Here is a 26,610-nt window from a genome sequence, read left to right on the forward strand (position 1 = left end):
AAGTGTGTGAAGACCATATAAAAGCAGAGGAAGGCTTGTGTTCTCACAAAGCGTATTCCAAATGCAAATCTTTTAGTATTTTACGCCATCTTCTGGTATTACACACACATGTTTTGAAAAACGTTTGTTATTTCCTTTTTGATGTGATTCTGATTCCAGACTTTGGAATTCATGAATGAATAAACCCTAGTACTTCAACAGTGACTGATCCTGCCTGACTGAGTTAGGGGTCAATTCATCTTCTGAGAAATATTAGCCTGTTTTTCTTGGATAAAGTCTTAAATAATTTAAGCTGTTTCATTTTCCACAGCTGGCAAATAAAGTCTGCTTCTGTTAGCACTGTATTTCATTCCATTATCACCTCTCTAGTTTCCTCCACCTCAAGAACAACTCAAAATCCACACTTGTGTGTGAATGTGTGTATGTTATCCTGATTCTTTACAGTTCCACATTTGTCTTTTCTTAATATCTCTTGATAGGTTTATGTTGTTACAAACAATTGTTTAGTCATTTATATTCATAATGGTTATATCATGATGGCTGTGACAAAGGAATTATATTTCGCACAAATTGCTTGGTTAGACCAGTTGGATGGTGTTGTCATGGTTTCCATCAACATGGAGAAATGCTTAATCATCAGAAGGCTGCTCCCTCACCACCCGTTTGTCACACATTGCTAAATGAATGGTGCAGAGTGATGTAGCAGACTAAGGATTTGTGTTCATGCAAAATATATGCAAAATATTTCATTATATTGCAATATTGAATGTTCAGAATGATGAATCTAATGTACTCATTGACAAATTAGGTGAATGAAGCTAATTAACTAATTCAAAAGCTTGAGACTCACAGTCATTGGAAACATATACTTGAGTATTGTATGGAAATGAACAAACAGTTTGCAATGTTTCATATTTTGTTTCTGATCCCTTTAATGCCCATAGAGAAAATATTGCTGCCTGTTGTTCTACGCTGAAGGATTAACAATCAAAACCTGAAGGGCATTTGTGTACTACAGGTCAAAACACAGGTTTTGTTAAAATACACATGAATATTAAAAAAAATAAAATAAGGAAATACATTTTTAAGACAGTAATATGTGTATTAACACAGAGCAATAAGGTTTCAACTAACCAATTCTTGGTTTTTAATGTTTTTTTGCTTAATTTGTTTCTTAAATTCTCAGTTATTTTTGCTTTGCACTTAAATCACTCATGCTCATCAAAATATGTTCCTTTAGCTTTGACAGCCTGACATATCCGAGGTGCGTCAGGATGTTTCAGCAGATATTTTCTGCTGCTATGGCATTCTGAGCCTTTAGAATTTATTTTGTGCTTGTTTGACAGACATTCTTTTCTCTCTGAGCGTTTCAGCACACCCCCTGATTGGTGAAACTGGTGACACTCAGGGAAAGGTCATTTTCTCTAATACATCTTGCTGTTCTTTTCTATCTAGATGTTCTGAGGTGAATTTATGGTATGCTTTGGATCATTGTCTTGTAGCTTTAGTAGTACCTTACTTCTGTTCACTGTTCCCAGTTTGGTTATACATTGTTTCCATCCATCCTTTTGACATGTTTAATTTCATATTAAACACACAGCATGCATGCGTGTTTAATATGAAATCATCGAATGGGCTCCATGCAGCCTTTTCTCTCTTAATGCGCTGATCGTTCGAACCTGTGACATATTACTATTTGGCACGTCTTCATTGGGCTGTTATGTCTTCCACTGAGTACTCCTTTGTGCATTGTCCTCCAGTTGTTATAGACAGAGACAGAGGGCAGTGATGGTACCAGGCTGTTCACACACATGTGGGCCAGCTCACTCTACACAAGATTCACAAGAACAGAGAATCTGTAAAGAGGGCTATTCTACAGTAGATTCAGACTTCTGTCTTTGTATAAAATTTCATAGAACTTTCTGTAATACATAAACACAGTACAATATATAAACATAGTACTTTCTGTAATACATAAAAAAGGTTTGTGATTAAACCCATGCAGCTAGTCAGTGGAATGATGTAGAACAGCAAGCTCCTGCAGTTTTCTTTCAGGTAATGCTCAGGGCGTATCTGGCAGTTTTGCTTTAGAAATCGAATTTCTCATGATAGAGTCAATAAAGTCTTGTCTTGTCTTATAGTATAGTCATATCCAGCCACTGTGATCATTGACAAATTTGCTTGACCTTGGCCAATTTGTATTTTATATTTGTGCTTTCACAAACCTCCATAGTATCAAGAGGAAGAAAAAATCAGAACAATGTTCACTCTAAAACATAATTTATGCTACAGTAGTAACAAGTGTCCTATAATTACATTAGACTAGTTGTTCAATATAACCATATTGAACAACTAGTCTAATGTAATTATAGAACACTTATTGGACACTACCAACCGGTAGACAGTTTGTATTTTTCTGCCATGTCTCCAATGACATTTATGTGTATCAATCACACACAATTTAATTCAGTGTTTTTAATTTATACAGAAACTTGATGACATGATGAACGGGTGAAGGGTTTTATCATGCTACCAAAATCCTCTCATCTCCTCCTATATTATTCTTTCATCCTATATGAGTCATTTACCCCAACAAGCCTGTAGCTGAAAATAGAGCAGGAAAGCGAGTCAGACAGGAGGGAGAAAGCAAGGTAGACAGAGAGCACAAAACACACACACACACACACACACACACACACACACACACACACACACACACACACACATACACACACATATACATACTCCAGAAGGAACCAATAAGCCTGGACTTTCTGTGCTCTGATTGGCTGCTTAGCCACAACCCTGGAGGAAGGGCTCCTCCTCCACCGGCATGTTGGTGTCGCTGACTGTGTGATCCGCTTCTGTCGCTGTAGTGCATAAGGATCTGGGGGAGGGGGGGTGTAGAGAGGAGGGGAGTGGGAGCAGAGACGCAAACTGCGAAACAGGCCTCCACCCCTCCTGTCAGGGATATGGGACTCGGTCTGAGGTCCATGCAGCAACCCTCTGCACCATCGACACCTTTGAGCCAAACAAGCTATGGAAAAAAGGTAAGGCTGTTCCATTTATTTCTCCCACACATGTACATGGAGGAAAAGATGAGAGAAAACTGAAGAAGGATACAGTGGCAGCCTGCGCTACATCCGCGCACCATATTGCCCCCAGGAGGCAATCTTGGGGGTGGGCAAGAGCATTGGGAGGAGGTGGAGGAGAGGAGATGGATACTCACACACGCAGTCAAGCTGAAGGGATTAATACTGCGGTCTCATCTAGGCCCCCACATTAAATATCCTGGCTGCTGTTTAGCATTTCTGCCTGGACAGCTACCAGCTTATATTAGGTATTTCATGGAATGCCACATGATGCACACCTGCAGCCTCCTGTTATATATTTAGACTTAAATGAACTGAAAATATGTTGATTCATTTATCGGATTTATGTCTAAAATGTTGCAGTGGTCTGACATGAATGTTTCATTGCTCACTGGTGCCTCTCAATAGAACTGCGTGGCTTTTCCATGTACATGTCAGGGACAGACAGGAATGGCAGGATATATTTTCAATATATATATATATATATATATATATATATAAAGATATAAGATTTTTTCCAATGTCATCATCTTATGAAGCAGCATGTCTGGATTTACTTAAGCCTCTGCAGTTATTCTCGGCTTGTTAAATTGTAGTTACTGCCATTAGCTTGATTAGAAAGCACTGAACTGGGCGAAGGTACTTTTGTTTGATTAAATTTTCTTCAAAACCTCTCCTCACAAACATGTACTATTTATATTCATCACTATATGAATCCATGTCCAATTTCCTTTAAATCAGTGCGTTCATTACTGCTGATCCCCGGTGCTATTTAATACTGTCAGTGCTCTCACTAGAGAGATGTTTCTTTTTATGCTACTGTCAGTAGCCTGTATGCTAAAGTGGAAGCTGACAGACTGCTCACAAGCACTCGTGTGATCATGTGCATGGGTGGATTCTAAAGCAGGCAGTAGAGATTTGGGAGGTAGATTCAGCATCACATACTATACAATATGAAGTCTCTGCAGAAGTCTCCTTTAAATTTCTGTTATCTTTGAAAGGGCAAAAGAAAGCTCTAATTGTAACACCAAACATCCTCAATGTAATGCGACACTGTGGAGACGCACATTGGTAAATCTGTTTGTCCCATGTGATAAAGAGAAAATGCACTATTTGGCAGTTTAAGGCGTTCAGCGCTAAAACCATCAGATATGAAACTGAATCTAACTGAATCTAATCTATTGAAGATGGTTGTGGCTGGCTTAAATGTTAGACAAAATAATCAATATTTCGTGTGGCTGTATACTTTAACCATGCTCCTAATACACCCGTGCTTTGAAAAATCAGGCATAGAAAAGCTTCAGCTAGTTCCTCTGTAAACTGCATTTAGGTTTGCTTATAGCAAAGAGATTTGAGTCTATAAATGTGTCATATAACCTCTGGTTAGACTTTGAAGTAAATCTATTACTAAGGGTATTTTTCCACTATACAAACCTCTGGCACCAGAAAACTGGAACTGTGTTTCATCCATTGGCTACATGTCTAGTACCAAAGATTCCAGTTTTGTTGTTTTTGTACCTGTGTAAGCATGATGCAACAGTGCCTAATGGTACTTGGGGGTTGGTCTCATTGGTTCTGAATAATGCTGCACCGTTAACACAGATAATAGTGGAATTAAATTAAATCCGAAGGTGTCGCTGAAAATATCCATGGAGTTACTTTACCGCTGACACTATATCTATTTCAGCTGTCTACCAAGATGATAGAACATGAGGGATAACTAGGAGCTGAAGTTCAGTGTCGCAGTTTGCTCACAATATATAATATTTGCTCACAATATATAATTGCTTTATCTTAAAGAATGAACACATCACTTGATCTCAACCATTATCAGTGCTGTCATTGGATGGTAGATGTCAATTGTCGATGCCCCTTGCCCCCATTGGTTCTTTGTGTGTGTGTGTCTGCATGTTCAGTGTCACATGGTGGCTACTTTTGGGATAAATAGGGCTTTGGTTGTGGTTAAATTATTGATGAGATTTATGACTCACTATCTGGCTAATGGGCAGTTTTTCAGCATATTTGAAAATGTGGTTCTATTGTTAATGTTCCATGATAATGTACACTTTTGAGTAATTTCCCAGAATCCATAGATCTGCTGAAAGATTCCTCAAGATTTGATTTGAATGTAAAGCTTTTTGGACAATGTGAGAAAAGAAATGAGAACAGATTATTTTTCAGAGCTTAAGAAACAAATGACAAGACTCTGCACATAAAATAGGTTACTTTCATCTTATAATGTGTGTGTGTATGGTGGGGCAGGGTGTACGTTGTGGGGGAAGAGTGAAAGTGTGAGCTTCTGCATCAGCAGAATGCTGAACTGTGGGGATGAAAAAGAAAAACACTTAGCTAGCTCTGCTGTCACTGTCTGCAACATAATGTCCCTCTGTGTCTGTTTTGACACTAGGTTAGGGATTATGGCCTTTTTCAAAAGAGCAATCAAAGTGAAAAGGTGGTGCTCAACAGTGGTGCTCAAGATGGTGGACCATGCAAAGATATAAACATTTTACTTTTGGTGTGTGTCTGTGTGTGTGTGTGTGTGTGTGTGTGTGTGTGTGTGTGTGTGTGTGTGTGTGTGTGTGTGTGTGTGTGTGTGTGTGTGTGTGTATGCATGCTTTTATCTGACCATTTATTTCATCTTCTCTGTAGGGTCCAGTGTAAGATGAGGGAAGATTCTACTTGGTTTCTGCAGCTCTCTGTCTTCAGTACTTTAAATTCACATTCACATCCTAGTCTCCCTGTGCTACAAACATTTGTGCAAACATACACTCTGCAATTCATATCTTAAAGGTGAGAAACATATATCATGCAAACATATATGTTCAGTGTATCATTTGAATTTTTTGCATCTTTATTTCATTTTACTCCAAACTAACACTTACATGCTTTGTGTCATATGATACACTTTCACACTGACTGACAGTAGAAGACTCAGATACTCTCTTTGTCTTGCAATCAAGCATAATATATAACAGCACTGCTTCTCATCCCAATCCTCAGGACTCACCAGAAAGTCCACATTTTTGCTCTTATACAGGTCCTATTCTGTTTATATAGAGCCCTTAACAACACTCAGTGCTTATTTCAGGAATATTGGGAGCTGGTTTAGAGCAAAAATGTGGACCGTGCAGTAGCTCTTCAGGACTGGATTGAAAAACACTGTATTAGAGGTTGTCTACAGTGTCGCTTCTGCAGCTTCCATTCTACTCTTCATTTCAGAATTGTCTTCTTTGTCTGCAGTTGCCATAGCAGTCTGTGCAGTTTCCTCCTCCAACCACATGGAGGCGCAGCAAGGTTCTCCTGACAGCAGCAGTGAGGAATGTACTGTACTGGAGGCTGTGCCTGGGAAGGGAACTGGAGTAATTTGCTCTCAGCACAAAGGAAAAGTAGGAACACACACATACACACACAAAGATTCACGTGTAAAACCCCCCAATGTATGTTTTTATGGGCCAGCAAAATGTCCTCACACATATAGAAAGTACAAGCAGACACAAACAAATATACACTGACATGTGGCACAAATAATTAGCTGATTAAAAAATGTCTCTCTCTCACATTAGTATATTTATGCCTCTGGAAATATAGACCGAACTCAGCTAAGGCATGCATTCAGGTAGAGAAACAAAATAGTTTCCCCAAAAGTCTGAGAACATTTTGAAAAGATAATCTCTGAGCAAAAGACAGATTAAAGAAAATACTAATAACTACATGACACATTTGTATTGTTTTTTTAAATCCATTTTGATACTAGATTTTGATAGAAAAGACAAAAAACACTTAAAACAGTAAATTTACGCCATAGTGAATTTATGATGTCTTGATTCAATTCAAACTGTTTCACACTTTGGTTAGTAGAAAATGATTTTATATGCTCATGTTGTAGACATTAACCTTAACCACAATTTAACCCCTTACACTTCAAGTGGGTTTAACCCCTTATAGTCCAAGCCTGTCACTCCTCACTCTTGTAACTACATACAGTTCATATTAGTTTCGAAGTAGTTACTGAACACATCACAGTCATTAGAGAATAACATGCTTTAATATGTAAGAAGTTGAAGCTCATTTTAATGTTTACTATTGTTTTTATAGGTTTCAACACTGTACTGTTTGCCATGCGAGAGTCCTGTGTGTGAGGACTGTATTGTGGGGGAGCATGCAGGCCACTCCACCGACGGACTGACAAAAGCTGTAGATGACCAGCGCTCAGCTTTGCATGCAAGACTGGATGCTGCTAAAAACAGGTCTGTCTACAGATGTAGCCATTTCATTTGGGTGATATCATTTTGGGTGATAGTCCTCATTAATGTAACAACAATATTGTAAGGATTCAATGACAGTTACATTATTAAATCTATTAATGATAGCAGTAACCATTAATAAATAACTGACCAAAATTTGGCTAATTTCTTCATGCATAGAACTCATATAAATGGTTGTTTGGTTATTACTTTGGTTACTGCTCAACTGAAGTGAGCTTTTTGATTACCAACTAATGAGCAGGCTGCCCCAGATAAGGGATGCGCAAAAGACACTGAGGGATATCCTGCAGCAGCTGAGCTCTCAGAAGAGCTTGATAGAGGAGGATATCCACTCCTCCTTCAGTGAACTGCACAAGACGCTGGACACACGCAAGAGCGTCTTGCTCATGGAGTTAGAGGTTACATATGGACTCAAACATAAGGTGTGTGTGTTATTCACAGGTGCATTATGCTAAGCATAGTATAATGGAACATAGACATAAAACACAGGACATTTCTGATATGATATGAGATTCCAGGACATAGTGGAACCGAATGTTTAATTTGTTCGGTTGATATGTTCATTCATGTGTTTGTGTAAGTGTGTCTTGGTATACATTTCATCTACTAATTTGTGAGGCTCTCTAATTTGTGTATTCTCTACAGGTACTGCAGGCTCAGCTGGACACACTTCTGAAAGAAGAAGCCGTCATTTGCAGGAACAGCAATCTTACAGGAGAGGCTCTGGAGGGAGCCAGTGAGGCTCATATTCTTCAGACCCACAAAGACATTGGAGAGAGACTGAGGGAGCTGGCCAGCCAGGGCCTTCCACTCCAGCCCGAGGAGAATGACCAGCTTGAGCTCATGATAGAGGTTGATGGACTTCGCAAGTCCATTCACAACTTGGGGGCCATCATCACCACCAACGCTGTGGCCAGCCAGACTGAAGCTTCTGGTGATGGCTTGGAACAGTGTGTTGTGGGCCATCCGGCTTCCGTCATCATAACCACCAGAGACAAGTCTGGAGGCCTGTGCAAGTCGGGCAACGCCGTCATCTCAGCGGAGGTCTACACGCCAGATGGCAGTGTTGCAGATGGAGAGATCCTGGACCACAAGAATGGGACTTATGAGTTTCTGTACACCTTGCACAAGGAAGGGGACTTCAGTTTGGTACTGAGGCTGTATGACCAGCACATAAAAGGAAGCCCCTTCAGATTAAAGGTGACCAGCTCCCCAGACGACTCTCCTCCAACCACCTCAGGAGCCAACGCTGCTTCCACAGGTTCCAGTGATGGGGGAGCAAGGAGGCGCAGTGCCAAATCTCCCGGCAGCAGGAGCCGACAGAAAGGGGTGCGGAGAGGAGGAAGCTTGTTCAGCACCCCTAAAAAGAAGGTAAACCCCATTGAGGATGACCTCATCTTTAGAATTGGTAAGTACAACCATCAAAATGTTTGGCTCCTTTTCCTTGCAACTGGGGGATACCATACAATACAACTTTATTTATCATTGCAATTATACAAGGCAAATTCAGAATACAACACATGATATAACCGATGGACAATCAATCAAATTACATGCACCAATCACAGACAAATAAAAGTTGTATCTGTGGTGCTTTGGGGAGGGGATGGAGCCTTTACAGCTGTATCTGTCTATACCTTAGGGCAGTAAGACTCAAGTCCAGACTCAGACCAGACATTTTTCTGTTGACTCAGACTTGTCTTGGTCTTGACCATTGATCTTGCCAAGTATCTTCTTTAGTCTCAGTTGAGACATACTGCTGCTTAAAAAATGTGTTTTCTATTTTGCTTTTACATAACCTACATGCTGCTAATTTCATGACCCTTGTCTGAAGTGTATATAGTCACACATGTTTTGTGGACTAACAGTGCCACTTCTCTCAGACACTGCCTTAAGTTATTGGCCCTGCAGTTTCTTTCTGGTTTGAGGTATGAGTTGATGCCAAATTAATAAGAGCAAAATTCTTAGCCTTAGTGTTCATACACTCCGTAGATCACTGGAGTTTGACCCAACCTAGCCAGGTAGGATCAGATGTAGAACAACCATAATGGTAACTGTGGTCAGTGGAATCCCAAACAATCACACACTTTTACTGTAATGCTTTCTGAACCCCATTTCCACATATATAAGTAGCTCTGTTGTCAAACTGAATATATATGTCAATGTAGCAAACTTTACAAAGCTGCCTCATGCTTTAAGAGACATTTTAAGATAACAATTAATATGTGAGGTGCTTATAGTCTAGTTGCTCATTATTCTGTGATCTATTTGTTCTATAGGAACAAAAGGAAGAAATAAAGGGGAGTTTACCAATCTACAGGGTGTAGCAGCCTCATCAGAGAGTATCCTGATTGCAGACAGTAATAATCAGTGTGTGCAGGTGATTCAAACTTGCTTTTTTCATTCTTCAAAACAGTTCACATCTGTGGGTAAAAATGCTATTCTTTGTCACCAAACATTTTAATGTCTTGGGGTAATAATTTTGCCCCAGAGGACATCCCATCCTATCCTAAGAGATAAAGATTTCAAATCATTCCAGCATCTATATTCTGCTTTTATTTTCAAAGGTATTAATTGTTCAGTACTCCTTGCATAAGTTTCAGAGTAAGTCATTGATGTACATTTTGTATGTATAGAAGTCTGGCCCTCCACTCATTTACCTTTGTTACCTTCATATCATACCTGGAATCTGAATGAACAGCACATCTGACCATACTCCCTTCCTTACTGCCTCAATGTGCACAAGTCTACAAATCTTGAACTTCACTATAAGTTTTGCTTAGTAGTCTGTTACTGTGGCATTTCAAAATGAAAACTGAATAATGATTAAAAATATATATATTCGTATGTCCAGATCTTCTCCAACCAGGGAGAGTTTCAGAGTCGATTTGGAGTACGCGGCCGATCACCAGGGCAACTGCAGAGGCCCACTGGGGTAGCTGTGCATCCAAATGGTGACATCATCATTGCTGACTATGACAATAAGTGGGTTAGCATCTTCACAAGCGATGGCAAATACAAGGTGAGTGCATATAAAAACAGCAATTTATCTTAAATGGGTTAGCATACATGCTAAATAATGGTAGAATGTCATTTAGGCATTTGAAGTAAATTTCAAACCCAGACCACTGGTATTGTAGGATTAGCACCACAAAAAATACATTTATCCTTCTGTTTTTGATTACACACTAATATCATGAGCATTGTAACTAAATAAATATATCCCTGCTGTTCTGTGAAACTGCATACAAAGAAAAAGCTTCAAATGTGAAATGAGTTGACAGCAATTTTTAACTGTTCAAAGCTGTTTACATACTGAAAAAAAACAACCTTTTTCCACTGTTTCACAACTAGTCTTTGATTTACATTCAAATACTTGTTTCATCTGGAAATGACACCATGAACCCAGAACATATCCCCATACCCTTGTGACAAGGGTGTTTTTTCACAATTGAGCAGTGCATTATTCTGCATTAGGCCCAGTTTTGTAATATTGTTCTGTATTGTAGGCTAAACTTGGCTCTGGACGGCTAATGGGTCCCAAAGGTGTATCCGTAGATCAGAATGGTCACGTTATTGTCGTGGACAACAAGGCTTGCATGGTGTTCATCTTCCAGCCCAGTGGAAAACTTGTAACAAAGTTTGGCAGCAGAGGCAATGGGGACACACAGTTTGCAGGTAAAGACAGGCGCAAATTGACAAGACTAAGCATGGCAAATCTTAGGAGTAGTAAGCATGAATGTGCTCTAATTATTTGTGGCAAATAATAGTACTTGACAACAAATACAATACAATGTCTTAATTTTCCCAGGTCCTCACTTTGCAGCAGTGAACAACAATAATGAAATAATTGTCACAGACTTCCATAATCACTCAGTCAAGGTACTGTTGTTGCATGCTTTGATGCTATCTTTACATTATTTAGCTGAGACTTTTATCCAAGGAGACTTACAGTTAGAAGTGAATACAACTTGAGGGTTAAGGGCTTTGCTCAGAAGCCCAACAGGGGATTGAACTGATAATCTTCTGATTACTAGTCAAGTACCTTAACCACTGGCCCTTTACAAGTACATAAACAGTTTTGAATGTTTATAAAACCTGTTTGTAAGAAATTATTCATTGACCAAATAACACTTATTGGAAAAGATATACTATATATAGACTAAGTAACATATTCAGTCACCTTTTCATATTCTATCTGATACTCCTAAATTACCATCTGTGTAGGACATATTTATTGTATGTATATTAAAATGTATATTAATATCATCTATAATTTGTGACACATCTTTTTTATGTCCTGATTTGACATCTGGTTTCCTTAATTCTGTCCTTTAAGGTGTTCAGTGCTGAAGGGGAATTCCTGCTCAAGTTTGGCTCAAACGGTGAGGGGAATGGCCAGTTCAATGCTCCCACAGGCGTTGCGGTGGACGTGAACGGGAACATCATTGTAGCTGACTGGGGAAACAGTCGCATACAGGTATGGAACCTACAGGAATGACAACAGAGTGTCATCTTAGGTAGATTCTCATCTTGATAGCACAGACTACAGTAAACAAGACCTTTTCTGAAATTCAATCCTTACTAGGAACACATGAGGGAGCATCTTTTTTTTTATTGGTTAAATGCTTGAGCAACAAGGTAAATTAGCAGTTACACAGACTGCTGATTTTAAAGTACTGGGCTCACTTGTTTGACCTGGAAGATTCTAGATGAAAGTGGACGGTGTAAGTCTTGCTTCATTTTCACCCAACCCTCTCTGTCGTGTCAGGTGTTTGACGGCAGCGGCTCGTTCCTCTCCTACATCAACACGGCTGCGGATCCTCTTTACGGGCCGCAAGGTCTGGCCTTGACTTCCGATGGCCATGTTGTGGTGGCCGACTCTGGGAATCACTGTTTCAAGGTATACCGCTACCTTCAGTGATTTGGGAGTAACACTACTGACACATGGCAATGTTTCATGGATATCATGTCTAGATCTTACACTTGATTTGCAAATGTATCCATACTCCTAGCCCCCCATCCCCCCATGTTAACCACTTCCTTCTTGCTGGAATGGGCTTCTGTGGCTTGGATACAGTACCTTTCATTATTGTGACTACTATCAAAAGAATATTTAGGCGGGCTATCTCTCATCAAGAAATTAGCAGCCTCTGGAAGTCTTTGCCAAATACCCACTTCATTGTGGTATAGCGTTTTGGGCAGCCAAGACTGTGAAAGCATACAAAGAGCATTATGGTATATTTGGGAGTCACGCATGTCTTGCTTTCACTGTTCTGCCTTGCTCTCTGTGCGTGATCAACATAAACTGCTGCCATATGGAAATCTTGTAACTTCATTACCATAAGGTTTTTTTAATCCAATTTGTACACATCCGCTGCCCTCCACATTTCGGGTATCATTCCGTTAGAGTGAACAAACAGAAAGGGTACAAAATTACTTGGAATAAAATCTCAATAAAGATTTTAAGTACTTTTTTTTTCTTTCCCTTAAAATTCCTTTTTGGAGATTTGAGGTTTTCTTAAAAAGTGACAAAACACACCTTTCAGTAGAGCCTGTTCTAACACTTTCCAAAGTTCTTCAAAGCATTCATCCCAAGACCACTTCGCAGACACTATCCAAATAAGTCCTGAAAGTAGTCTATCAGTTGATTCATACATACAAACCACAGAAGTGTAACTGATGCAGGTAAGCATCATATGATTACGGTCTGATGCTTTTCTCAGTGATTTCATTAGGGTTGCAGGTTCCCTCTCCACATTCCATCTCCTAATACAATACATAAAACAAGAGATTTGAAAAATGCAAAACTAAAATTTATAATAATTTGTCATAACAAATTTTGGAGGTTTACCAGCCTACAAGTAAATCCACACAACACACTATTGTCTTGACTCCTTCTAGGATTATGCTAGCTCTTAATTAGCAAATATTGGGCCTATATTTTTATTTAAAATATTTAAAAGGGAAAAAATATATATTTATGTATTTATTTTAAATAATGTTTCAAAGTAAAGTGGAAAACGTGGTCAGTTTGCACTAGTTTCATTTCCTGTAGAATGTCAATTTTCTTTTTTGGCCAGTTGTATTTAAGTTTTTCAGTTTAATGTCAGGTTTAATAGTGCTTGCCCATCCATCATTCTGATCAATATGGTGGGGATTCTTAGAGGCATGTTTTATACACTAATTATGATAGAATATTAAACACCGCTCCATTCGTTCATGATGCATTTCAATGGCAATAGTACTTATAATTACATCAACAATAAAGGTATCATGATGGTCATTTTAAATTCTTGCTGTTACATTTTTCATATTGCTTTCCAGTTTTGTTCATGTTTAACTCTTTACTCTTGTACTGATTATTTCATTTGTACTAATGAAGAATCTTGTTTATTAGACAAAATAAGATTTCCCTTGAATATTGATGTCCTGTGCAAAAAAAAAAGATATTTGTATTTTTCCTTTTATCCTTTAATAGAAATGTACTGAACCAAATTACTAATTTCCTTTCATCACCTGATTAGGGTATGCTTGTTTACAGTTTAAAGCCAACAATATGCCTGCTTGGATTTCTAATGTTGGTATCACCTTATCAATAACGAATATCATCATGATGGTGAAACACATTAAAAAAATTGACTGCAAAAATCTTTGAGGTTCTTTTCTAGTATACAAATGTGTCAGACAACAAATACATTCAGATTCAATGTCCAAGTTCACTTTATTCTTGAAAAGAAATGATGCAATAAGTTGACAAGATAACTCTTACCACCCGTTTGATGTACTTGATCTCTACGTTATCTTTGCAGCAGTCACAGTAAAACTTAATGGTTATTTTTTACTGAGATTCTTTTGAGGTACAATTACAGTATAGTCAGTGAAGGCCTGAAAACAAGGAGAAATCGGCTGAACGCCCCCCACTGCAAACACTTACACTAAGTAAAAGTTGCAAGTGTGCACACATTTTACAATACTGTGATGTACATACATAAACAGGGCAAATAAAAGTATGGCACATTTATTGTTTAGAAGATCATTAGGCTAATACATTAAAAATAAATTAACAATTATAACTTAAAGTGCAAATTCAGATAACTGTTGACATGAATACCTGATGTATTACTTAGAACTTTATCACTAATTTTTATTTCTCTTCAGAGAAAAAAAAAATGACAAACCAAAATCAGCCACCAAATTAAGCAAATTAAATCAGCCTTGTGTCAAACTTTATGAACTGTCGTGCAATACCGGTCTTACTGACCCACAGTGTATTTTTGGTTAATAATGAGACATTCCCCTATGGTGAAACCCATATTTAACATGGAAATATTAAGTTCAGAATCATGAAAATTGCCCCAAACTGAATTAATAGCTCTCTTTCTGGATCTTCTATCATGCTAAAAAGCTACATCCTGCTGTTGCTCACACATAGATGATATGTCAATCTAGGATCAGAGGACTGGTAATCACACTGACAGCAAACACTACATTAAGTTTCAATGATGTATGAATTCAAATTGTGAGAAGTCACATGAAAATAATGGAAACAGTAGAATAACAAGACATCAACAAGCTTCTTAAGGATAATTGTGAAAACTGGAAAGAACCTCAGTCTTAATTCTGTTCTTTCACAACCTGAATAAAATGACCCATGGGAAAACATGGGAGATAAGTAGATCATCATCAACTGAAACTTTATTACATTGCCTTTTAATACTGGTTATCATCAACCAACTGCTATATATAATGTCACTGAGCCTTAATGGCACAGAGGAAAAGCACCCTTGGCACAATTTTCATAGGAGTGATAAAGATAACTTAAAAAAACAAAACAAAACAGTAAAGAGCTTTATTGTGCAAGGAATTAGTCATTGTAACTAATTTTTAAGAATGCCAACAATGGCTGTGGCAGCTAATTGGTCTATCAAATAAAATAAAAATGTATAAAAGCCACTGCCTATTCTCTTCCATCAAGTCCATTCTAAAGCCATATCATACAAATGTAGATACATGCACATTTTCAAAGATGCCTTCATATTGCAATTTTACTCCAGGCCGAGTGAGAAATTTATTCCATGCACAATGCCAATTATAATTGGTTGCCAAGCAACCAGGTACCTCAGCCAATCCAAAAGCTGTCCATATAAAACATGTGTTCTCTCCCAGCTGGTGTTCAGATTTAAGGAAGCAGACAGAACGTACGAATAACAAAACAATTTCTCAAAATATCCTGATGCATCAAAACAAAGATCATCAGAAGGTGACAGACAAACCAAGCACAGCTTTTCCACTCAGCGCTTCACTATAATGCTCATAAACAGCATAGTCCTTAAAATAGAAGAATCCTCATTCTCACACTACAGAAATATTACAAGAATACATAGCATAAGGGCAACTTAAAGAAGACCTCGACCAGCACATGCAGAAAATAACAAATTTAAAGGATACGGATTGTTCATCATTTTTTTGAGGTCGACTTTCTCATTGCAGTATGGACAGGTCTGCTTCTTTCCCACAATGCACCAGCCACGAATACAGAATTCATGAAATCTGTTCAGCAATAGGAATAGATGGTTCAGATGGTGATTGGTTTTCATGGCTGTTTGGTGGTGTTACAGTGCTAAAAATTAATTTGTTCAACAGAAGAGTCGTTAACCATCATCTGAAGGTTAGACATGAATTAATCCCGAATTTAAAAAAGGGGGTTTTCTCTGAGGTCTGGTCATGCCTTGGCAAAAAGTGGTTTCATGCTTACACCCTGGGTAACAACCAATTCATCTCATGACTTCCTACTGTGAGTGTACTATCGTATATCAGAGCAGGGTATATGTGAACCTGCGGCCCTCCAGCACTAAGGGCTAATCGCATACATGTGATTGCAGGAGAGCTGGTAGGTGTCTTCAATGATGCCCTCCTCATCCACATCAACAAAAGTCTTCTGTCCACACACAGCACAAATATCATGGCACAGGTTACGAGATGGCATACCACCCATATTGTAATACTGCAACAGACATAGGACAGATGGAGTATAGTTTAAAGCAGGCTATTAACAACACTGGTGCTATATATACACATACTACACACATTACTGACTATAAAAACATGAAAAAAATCAGTAAAATTATTACCAGCACATATGCAAATTGGCTAGAAAACCATATAGAATGTTTTAGTTTTTTTTGCAGCTTACTTTAAACTTATCCTTACTATGAACATCATACAGATAAACAGACACACAATTATAAGCATTTGCATACATCAGAAATAATTTGTACCCCTATAGTCGATGCCATGTAGTCTGAGCAGATTTCAGCAAAGTCTCGTCCCATAACTCCATAGTAGAGTCCATAGAACAGCATGATCACACCTACATCCATAGAATCCTCAGCTTTGATCCTGCAAAGATCGACAAGAGATTTACTTATAGTGCATTGCATTTTTAATAAGTCGAAAAAACAAAAATGAAAAATTATTTAAGGCACAGTCTCTTACCAAACTAAATGCAAAGAATGAAGTTTGTTTCAGTATCTTGTAACATCCATATGAACAGAAATTTCATGTTTATTACAGAGCAAAAGTTCACATACCTAAAGAAAACATTGAATCCAAACATAGTGAACATGATGGCGAGGTAACCAAGCACGCCTACAGCATAGCTTAGCTTGTAAATGAGGAGGAACCACTTATATACCATCCTGAAAAAGCACATATTCACTTAGTATATTCTACAGAGAATGATGAGACACAGTATTGTCTAATATTGGGGTTTAAACTATAGGTTTACAAATATTTAAACATCTGCAATGGTTGCAAACAAACCCTTTTATGGTCGCTCGTGTTACCTTGGTGTTCTACCAGCGAGAGGTTTCCGGGTGGCTCTGAATATGACGTAGCTGGTGATGACGGAGAACATGCCCCATGTTGACAGAAAACGCCACCAGTAAAGCTTTATTGTGAAGTATAGAGGCACCACCCACATTTGTAGTAGCGTCACTAACTAAAAGACAGTAATACACACACACACACACACACACACACACACACACACACACACACACACACACACACACACACACACACACACACACACACAAGTGGAATTAACCACTGTTCACACATCAGGGGAAATTTAATAATAGGAAGTTTAAAAATAAAAACAAAAAAAAGTTCAAAGTTTGGATGATAACATCTATTTATATATTACAAGAGCAGTCAGATTAACAAAGTAAGGAATGAACCAGCACACTGCATACTATTTAAACCATTTCCTGGTGTTTTATACCCTAATATGCTAAAAAGGTTACATCAAAATATCAAAATCATGGGAGTAAAACCCTCAATGTGTATGAACCGGCTGAAAATAAACTAGCAAATTAGAATAATTTGAAGGGTGCCGTTTGGCCAAGTGCTGTAAGAAGATGCATACTGTAAAAGGCAAATCTCCAAGGGAAAGTCACCAAGGAGTAGCACTTTTCCTCCTTCCTGACACTGCTAATAGCAGCTCCCAGGGGAGAGGGAGGAACTCACATTGTAAGACCTGCAGTGTCTCTGCTTCCACTGGACAAGCACGATCTGAGCGACCACCAGCGTGGCGGTGAAGATGAGGACCATCTCAGCATGCATGGCTTCGTGCCCACTGTGCTTGACGTGCATTTTCTCATGCTGTACCCTGGAAAAGGGACAAACACAAACATGCACAGAAGGCCAGGTGAATACACTCACAAAAATGCTACTTACACACACACACAACACATTAGACTTACGGAAATAACAGCAGGGCAGATGTCAAAGTAATGGCTAAGTATGTCTGAATACTATAATAATATGCTTGCAAGCATGCATATGTAAGAACACATACAGTTCATCTCTAAGACGCACAGAAGTGGGTCAAGGCCACAAGGAAGGCCATGCTCACGACAGTCTGCAGTTCTGATTTCAGCAGCCAGGCAAACTACAAGAAAAACTGATGGCAAACAAAAGCTCGTTTTGATCTTCATGCCTTGTGCATAACGCATAGAATGAATATTAGCATCTCTGCTTGTTACTTCCTAAAAATGGTCCTGCAGCTGTCCTCTGATCTGTTTGTGAATGCAGTCATTCAAATACCATGCCATTAGCTTTGCTTTCTCCGATCAAGATAATGAGATCCACTGATGAAGTTTAATGTGGAAATGCTGGACTGCGTAAAATATACACTTACTTCAAGTTTTCTCTGTAGGACATTTTCACAGGATCATCCTGCATAGAAAATATGAACGTCATTTTGAGAGAATAAGAAAGTTTTGTACAAAAATAATTAAAGTTTTACGACCGTGAGGTTTCTCCACCTTTTGCCCTGCCCTATACAATTTTCGGACAGGGGCCTTGTCGCTATATATCTGAAAATAATTAACACCCAACAGCCAATATACCCAGTGCTTAATATTTCATACACGTGCACAGCCAAATAACCGTGACATTTTCCATTATGCTTAGCCGCATACGAGCTTAATATATAAGCTAGTTAGCTAATGTGGGTAATAACTTAGCCCGTCATCGCATCACATCACATCACATCACATCACATCAATAAGACCCTATGACTACAAGACTAACTAGACTAGCTAATAAGACAAGTAACGCTACCTAACCTAGCTAGGTTAGTTATCTAGCTAGCCAGTAGGCTACTTGACAATGCTCAGTTTAAGGAGTCTTTTTGAAATCAGTGACAAAGAAGCAGTAATGCAAACAGTAAGTCATTAAATATTATAGATGTATGGTTAATGTCCCAACAGTTTCACTTTATAAACTACAAATAAAAAATATGCTTACACGTATTGCCACGTATGCCGATAAACTAGCGAGTTTAGCTATCTAACGTTAGCAATCTAAATTAAACAGATCACCCGTGTCGGTGCTTGTTGTTAAGTCAGATAACACTAGCTTGCTAACGTGCATTATGCTTCAAAATGAGATGACAACTACATTTAATTAGCTTCTTTTTCCCCCCCTTTTTTTGTGGAGTATTTGCTACCTGAGGTTGCTGCTCTGCCATAGCTGATTATCTACCTAGCTAGCGCTGCTAAAATGACGCTTAACGCTGTCATAGTTACGTGGCTGATTCGCTGATCTGTAGCTGCTGGGCACTAAACTAGAAGGCAACCGTATTAGATAGACGTCGCACAGCTCGGGTGCCGTCCGTATTTATAGCGTTTATGCGTCAGCGAAATTTTAAGACAGCGTTTGTTTGCTTAGCTTTTCAAAGAAGCTTGTCGCAGGATATTGAGGTTTCTGTCTCGTTTTCTCCAAGTCTAGGTTCACAACAATTTGGTGTATTAGTGAAACACTGGAAGATATGTTTTGCGATCCATGCCTTATGTCCTATAATCTATATTAAAATAGTTTAGACTGTGTATACTAATAATTTCTAAAAACGTCACATCTAATAATGTCCAGAAAAACTGACTTCTGAACACCTCACTTGACCAATCAAAATCGAGTATTTCACCGCGTGATATTTATAAGCCTTTCTTCATTTTGGATTGAAATAAAAAACTAATTAAAAAAAATATTTAAAGCACATTGCCCACTCCCAGGGCATAAAATCAGACAGAATATAAAGTATACAGCAGGTAAACATGTATTTTGGAAACTCATTTATTCATAGTGTAACACACATGACACTTCCAGTAATTTAATTTGTGCTGTAAAGCTTTGTCCTAGAAATGTAATAATTCCATCTTTTTTTTTTTTTTTTTTGTATTGTAGGAATGTGTAAGCACCCTGGTTTTAATTGGAAGGTAGACCTGTGGGTCAGTTGTTGCTGATCTCAGTAGGCCTATTCTCATGTTTGTGTGCAAGTTATTTTACAAATATGCATAACAAATACTATCAGTTACCCTTTGTTTCTGAAAATATCATGTTAACGACCTAATGCAGGGTCATGCTGTACTTCATACAGTTGTTTCATATGTCTTTACAGAGTATAAATTGAGTGGTTACAACCCCCCTTTCCCCTCTTCACTGTTCTCCCACAAAACCTTCTGTTGTTTTTAAAAAGCCTCACATGTAAATTCCACTGCTATTACAGGGAAATGTTCTGCTGAAAATACAAAAGTCTGTTTATATCAGTCTTCTTGAAGCCAATCTTTGCCTACAGAAGCATACATTTTTAGCACAAAACTGCACTCTGGTGGTCATTATAAAAATACCTTTTGGAGAACAGTACTTCATAGCCTCAGTTCTGGGGACCTGGTGCACTAAACAGTTCATCCATGGCTCAACGTATGAAGGGCTCAATAAATGCCTAATGAGTTGGAAACAAATTGTGATACAGGTTTACAGGAATGGGAATTAACTACTCATCTACAAAACTAGACTGAGGCACACATCTTTTCTCACATTGCTCCCTTTTGCCAAATGTAATTACATGGAAATTGTACTGTAATTGTACTGTAATTGTAAATGTAATTGTGATTAAATTGTAACTGTAATTGTAAATATAATTACACAATTATGCTGTTACACATTTACCAGAACAAGAAGTATAACCCTTACCAGTAGGGTGATTAACTATCATTTTATTTTTTACTCACTTCAGAATGCATGCTGCATATATGTCTCTCTTGGATCTTCCATATGGTTTCCCTGGCAACCACACTGTTTTTTGATTTTCTTGTCACCACCCTTGATCCTATTCACCCCCAGCTCCTATTACACTTGTCACCTGTCCCATGGTTTTAGTTGCTTTAGCACTTATGTTTACACACCCTTTCCTCTGGAATCTCTGGCTTTGCCATTTAGTGTATTACTGAGCCAATTTCCATGCATTCCTTGTTTCCTTGTTTGTGGTTATAGTGTCTCGGTTGTGGTTGCCTGCCTCCACTTTGAGCCTTGCATCTTGCCCTTAATAAAGCTTAAATGTACTTGCATTCTGCCTCACCCCACTTATTACTCATGCTACACATTGTTCAGATAAAAAAAACAAAAAAAAACAATTTACCTTCCAGTATGACATGGTACTAAATGACTCCAGTAAAAACCTTATGGTAAAAAGGTAGTAGAAATGCACATATCCTTGGTTTACAGACTGTGATGTTTCAAAATTATGACGCCAGATATTTGTGAAGAAAAGTGAGTGAATTAGTGATTTGAGACTATGATTTTTTTAGGGCAACACACAATATTTTGTAGTGAGATAGCCGTGAAGCTGGTGCTTTGGATTAGTAGAGTGCAAAGTTGTATCTCTGAGTGAATAAAAGGGAAGGAGAAAAGGTGATTAATCTTTCAGAATTAGCGTTACTTTAACTTTTGCTATATTTCTCAACATAATTGGACAGGTTTCTTGACACTTAACTGAGAGGCAAAAATAATGCCCAGATTTTTCAGAGAAGGATTCATTCTTGGTGTGCTTGGACATCTCTGGATAATAAAGACCTCTGTCTTGTCCTCATTTATCTTTAAAAGTTACTAGATAAACAGTCCTTAATGGCTGTAATGCAGTACAATAGTTTGGATACTCTGCTGAAGTTATCACACTTCACAGAGAGATATAACTGTGTGTCATGCAAAAAAGGGAAAGAAATATTAAAACCCCAATCAGTAACATATAAAAAGAGGATAAAATAGGGCAGACAACAGATCCCTGGGAGACTCCACATGTTAAATAATAAGACAAACCATTTTAAAGAAGTGCCTGTTATGCTTATTAAAAGGTTAATCATGTCAACGGCTGTGTTAAGATCCAACAGCACTAATATGGAGCTCCTGCCCAGAGTCAGCACTCATTAAAAGATCATTCAAAATTCTCAGCAGAGCTGTCTCAGTGTTGTGTTTCTTACAAATAAAACACAATTTATCAATAGACCTATAATGAGTAAAAAATAAGTGAATCAAGACCAGATGTCTTAAGATAAGGTTGGACACTGCCACTTTAAGACAGCCTGGGATACAAACACAATTTGAACAATATCAGTAGGTTGATTCCTCTTAATGCAGAAAGGTTCATAAAAGTCAGGGTTTTTTGGATAGCAAACCATTTTTCAAACTTTCAAATGTTTGTAAAGCACTAAAAGTAGGATTGGAAATGTCATGAGTTCTTCAGTCACTTTATCCCCATTCAAAATCTACATTATAAAAAGTTTAGAATTTATAAATACTTTGTAATCAGTTTACACTCTCTAAATGGCACTTCAGAAACCTACAACATTAACGTGGTTTTATTTGAAGAAATTTAGGCAGTGGTTATCTGACTCAGACGATGTTGAAATAGTGTAAATCTAGTCTGGTGAAATAATGAGCTCTTTCTAGCTGTTCTAGGCCTTGAGGAACTGATGGCAATTGGTAAGAATATTTTATCATAATGATTTTGAATATGCCCAGGCAGACACTGCTGCCTTTCTTCTAGGGGGACACATTATTCACTGAATACCTGAATAAGAGTTCATTGCACTGACAGGATGCCTATGAGGATTTAAATTAAAGTGTACATTTCAACAGATAACTGTTGTTACAAAAAGTATAACATAGTGTATACAACAGTAAAAAGTACAACTATTGTGTGAAAGAGAATTTGTTGGTTGTTTTTGTGTGTTTTTTTGTATTCTGACTTAAAACTACTGTAGTAGTCTCTTTCCATATTATTTAAAGTGAAAGTAAATCCTATCCGATACACCCACTGTTTTTGGTTTCTCTCCAGTGTCACTTCACTGTTACAGTCACACATCTATGCAGAGCTGGAGTAGGAACCTACAGTAACAATAACAGCAGGATCCCTTTCTGTTTCATTCTTACCGAGCACAATATACCCTACTTGTACACCTACACAGGGCTTAGCCCAAATCCTAACAAATAACCCCATACCATTATGCCTCCTCCACTAGACTTTGCTTTTAACATTATGCATTTTGCTTTTTAATGAGGATTAACTTAGCTATATGTGTGGGCAAGATCCAAACAATGGCCCTTTGCAAAAAGTATCCTGAGTATCGTAATTTGCAAAGAGTATCCCAAATTGCACTTGTATACATAATATTTGCATTAAACATGCCCTAATGCAGGCATAGTGCTAGTAGGCCAATAAAAGGCAAGCATTAAGCAGATTTTGCTTACTCAAAATGGACAGCAAATGAAAAGAAGGAAGTAAATTCACAAGGAAATTCCAGTTAGAGATGCTTGTTTATTTATACTTAGTTCAAGGATTGAGTATTAACAAAGATCCAGGTCTGGATTTACAATGCTATTTTATTTTTCAGAAGATTGTTAAATTATTATGCTCAAATTTTCACACCTTATACAGATGTGAGTTTGATCATAAAGATGCAAAGCTGTCGCTGTAATCTGTGTGATCTCATTATATGAGCTGATTTGATCATCCACAGCTTTGATAAATAAGGGCCATTGTCTTCAAGCCCTCAATACTAACTGTGGAGCCAATATAGCACTGGTGACCTGCAAAGAGCCAGTCCGACATTTCTTCTTGCAGTCTTAATCACTCACTATGTAATTAAGAGTACTGAGCTGGTACTGCTCTACTAGTCTTTTATTTAGTCATTCCACATGCCATTCCACTATCAGCTACCAATCTTTTATCATCTCTTGTTGTTGTGGCCTAGACACTTTTGTAACACCCATATTTTTCTTTGTATTTATTTATGTTCTCGTATATTTAATTTTTACAGAGTGCAGCCTCTTTTGTCTGTGTTGTAAAGAAATAACTTACAAAACTAACTGATCAAATAGAGGGCATCTTGTAAATAGCATTTGCTCATCTTAGTTATCAGAAACCTCTGTATTTTACACTTGCTCAAGGCCATTCCCAGAAGAGATAATCAATATAGTGCCCTGGTAGTTGGAGAAATCAAATGAAATACTTGGAGAGATCCCATTCACTTCTACTGCTAGATCATCCCATATGAGCTTCCATCCAACTTAATCCAACTTAATTTTTAGGTATTTTCTGAAAGCTAAAATTTCAGGAAAATCATTACACATAAAATGACAAGGTGTTAGTCAGATTTAATCTTGCCATTTGTACCTGCAAAACCCCAGGCTAAGTCAGTGATGTTTAGAATATAAGAATTAACGATGCACTAAGAAATATTTCCAATCAGTTGTACTACTAATTTTAACAGGCTAAAATAGTTTAGAACTAAATGTTTACAGAGATGATAAATACAGACATCTTAACACAAATCCTATTTCTTCAAGTACCCAGGTAGATTATGTATTGCATTGCTAAGAACACATGGAGAGAAACAACTTGCCAACCATATCCAGTTTTTCAGCATACCCATAGCAATGAATTGTTTTTCAGTGTTGTGTTTTGTTTTTTTTCAGTTGCGTATCCTCACATTCATCATCATTGTCATCAACTATTTTGAGCTAGAAGACAATGGAAAAAGTACCCAAACCGGTACCTGAAGTACAACTCCTTGCGTAAGTTGAGGTTTTCATTGCTATAACCGAATACATCAAAAAGACCTAATTAAACAAGCCCTTGGCGCTTAAGTGGTTCTGTTAGGGTGGGGTACTCCAGGGCCATGACTGGGGAGCATTGCAGCAATAAAATGAGTACCTTCGTTTTTTCCAACTTCAACTTATAAAAGAAATTCTGTTTGTAAACTAGAGGATTTGAATAATAATTTGAAATTCTGCTAACCACCCACCATGTATCAGTTTTGTGGAACAAAAAAAATCGAATACAGAAGAAAAGCATTATATCACATGTTCACAAACCCCGATTCCATTGGAAAGTACATCTTTTTCTCAGTAAGATGAAATCTTACTAATGTTTTATTTGGTCTTCTTTTGGAAAGCCTAAAACACAGAAAAAAGCTAAAATCATCTTCTTTTTTTTAAAAATATATACACCACAAGATTAGCAGGAACCTATATGTCATTCAGTCATGCTATAATGATTTTAATCTCAAATTTATGGCAGAATTCAGATACATTCTAACATTTTAATCCCATCATCATCCTATCCCATGTCTCAAAATCAGTGACAAGTGACAGCTGAACCCTAAAAGTAGAATATAGTCATTTTTATACTAATTTATCTAATATTTGTTTTAATTTTCTGGAGAATTTGATAACCATTGTGTAGTGTATTATGTTAACAGTGTAAAAACACTACACACTTTGTAACAACAAAATTCATAATTATTTTTAAAAACCTCCAATGATGTTAGGCTATATCTTTAACTGGGCTACAATTTTACTTCTCATAAATCTACAAATACAATATTTCCCAACAACAAAGTAACTTAATTAAATGCGAAGAACTTGAAATTGTTTTAAAATAAGTTTCCATATGCTTTGCATAGAAAAAATAAATACATATCCCACAAAAACCTTTATGTTTTAGAGCATTACTTCATTTAGAGCAACTGCTCTAAAATTGATAATGGAGATGTATGCACAACAGTACTGTGTCAAACAGAATTTGTTGCTGGACTTGTTGCTCACTTTATTGCGTAGTCAGCATGAAAACTATGTTTGTCTGCTTCAATGTGATTTAAAGTGAAAGAAAACCCTAGGCAGTGTTACACCCAGTCTTAAGGGTTCATCTCCATTGTTATCTCATTATCAGTGTTACACTTCCTTGCAGAGCTGGAGCAAGAACCTACATCAAAAATCAGCTACGCGGTTTGATTTCACTCAGTACAGAAAGTAAGTAAAAGGGTCATTAACCAGAAGGAAAATAGTTTTGGCAAAAGTTTTTAAATTCTAAATGTCTAAATGTCTATTGTAGACTTGTTTAGAATACCATGAATGTGGCATCTACTGTATTAATATTTAAATATTGATGAACATTTATGAATAATCAGTTTACTATCAATTTGAGTCTCTTCATTTGATTGATAAATCAGGCAATGTATTTAGTTCAAATACATTTAGTTCAAATTCAAAATGTTATATACATTTTTCAAGTGGGAAGGGACAAATATAAAATAATTATTATAGAATTATAGAAAAAAATAGTAGAAGTTGACTGAACTGTAAAGTATGGAAGTTACAATGTTATGTGTTTAATTTTATTACAGTTTACTGACCTAACCTGTTCTTTATGAACTAACCCAGTAAATATGTGAATATTTTGCTTTCACAAAATAATTTTGTTATAGGCAAATTGGTAAAAATTGAAATATGTAAATATACAGTACTATGTTTGTGGTTCACACACCAGTAATGTTTTTTATTTTATTATGTATCCCACTTTGACCTTGGAACTTCCAGCCTGTACTCAGCACAGATGTTTCTATATA

General features: G+C 37.4%; 2 protein-coding genes across 9 annotated transcripts; one reads left to right on the forward strand and one right to left on the reverse strand.

The window, feature by feature from the left end:
- Window positions 1-2,871: 2,871 nt before the first annotated feature.
- Window positions 2,872-14,008, forward strand: trim2b (tripartite motif containing 2b). Of its 2 annotated transcripts, none has more exons than XM_081701210.1 (12): window positions 2,872-3,050; window positions 5,742-5,882; window positions 6,333-6,478; window positions 7,188-7,339; window positions 7,596-7,779; window positions 8,003-8,765; window positions 9,637-9,737; window positions 10,212-10,379; window positions 10,867-11,035; window positions 11,169-11,239; window positions 11,697-11,837; window positions 12,129-14,008. In XM_081701210.1, exons 3-12 carry the CDS (start codon window positions 6,371-6,373, stop codon window positions 12,279-12,281), a joined length of 2,010 nt encoding a protein of 669 aa, XP_081557336.1. In that variant the 5' UTR covers window positions 2,872-3,050; window positions 5,742-5,882; window positions 6,333-6,370; the 3' UTR covers window positions 12,282-14,008. The 2 variants fall into 2 exon arrangements, with proteins under 2 accessions (XP_081557336.1, XP_026861945.1); XM_027006144.3 differs by having other exon boundaries at window positions 2,873-3,050; window positions 7,599-7,779.
- A 48-nt stretch (window positions 14,009-14,056) lies between these two features.
- Window positions 14,057-19,435, reverse strand: rnf175 (ring finger protein 175). Of its 7 annotated transcripts, none has more exons than XM_081701213.1 (10): window positions 19,175-19,430; window positions 18,564-18,601; window positions 18,222-18,326; window positions 17,891-18,032; window positions 17,206-17,360; window positions 16,951-17,058; window positions 16,621-16,759; window positions 16,231-16,364; window positions 15,809-15,910; window positions 14,057-15,526 (listed from the first exon to the last, which is right to left on the reverse strand). In XM_081701213.1, exons 4-10 carry the CDS (start codon window positions 18,014-18,016, stop codon window positions 15,406-15,408), a joined length of 885 nt encoding a protein of 294 aa, XP_081557339.1. In that variant the 5' UTR covers window positions 18,017-18,032; window positions 18,222-18,326; window positions 18,564-18,601; window positions 19,175-19,430; the 3' UTR covers window positions 14,057-15,405. The 7 variants fall into 7 exon arrangements, with proteins under 7 accessions (XP_081557339.1, XP_081557340.1, XP_081557337.1 ...); XM_081701214.1 differs by having other exon boundaries at window positions 19,377-19,401; XM_081701211.1 differs by lacking the exon at window positions 18,222-18,326 and having other exon boundaries at window positions 19,377-19,435.
- Between the last annotated feature and the right edge of the window lie 7,175 nt (window positions 19,436-26,610).

The sequence above is a fragment of the Electrophorus electricus genome, chromosome 18, assembly GCF_041902795.1.
Source record: "Electrophorus electricus isolate QZ-2024a chromosome 18, ASM4190279v1, whole genome shotgun sequence".
NCBI lineage: Eukaryota > Metazoa > Chordata > Actinopteri > Gymnotiformes > Gymnotidae > Electrophorus > Electrophorus electricus.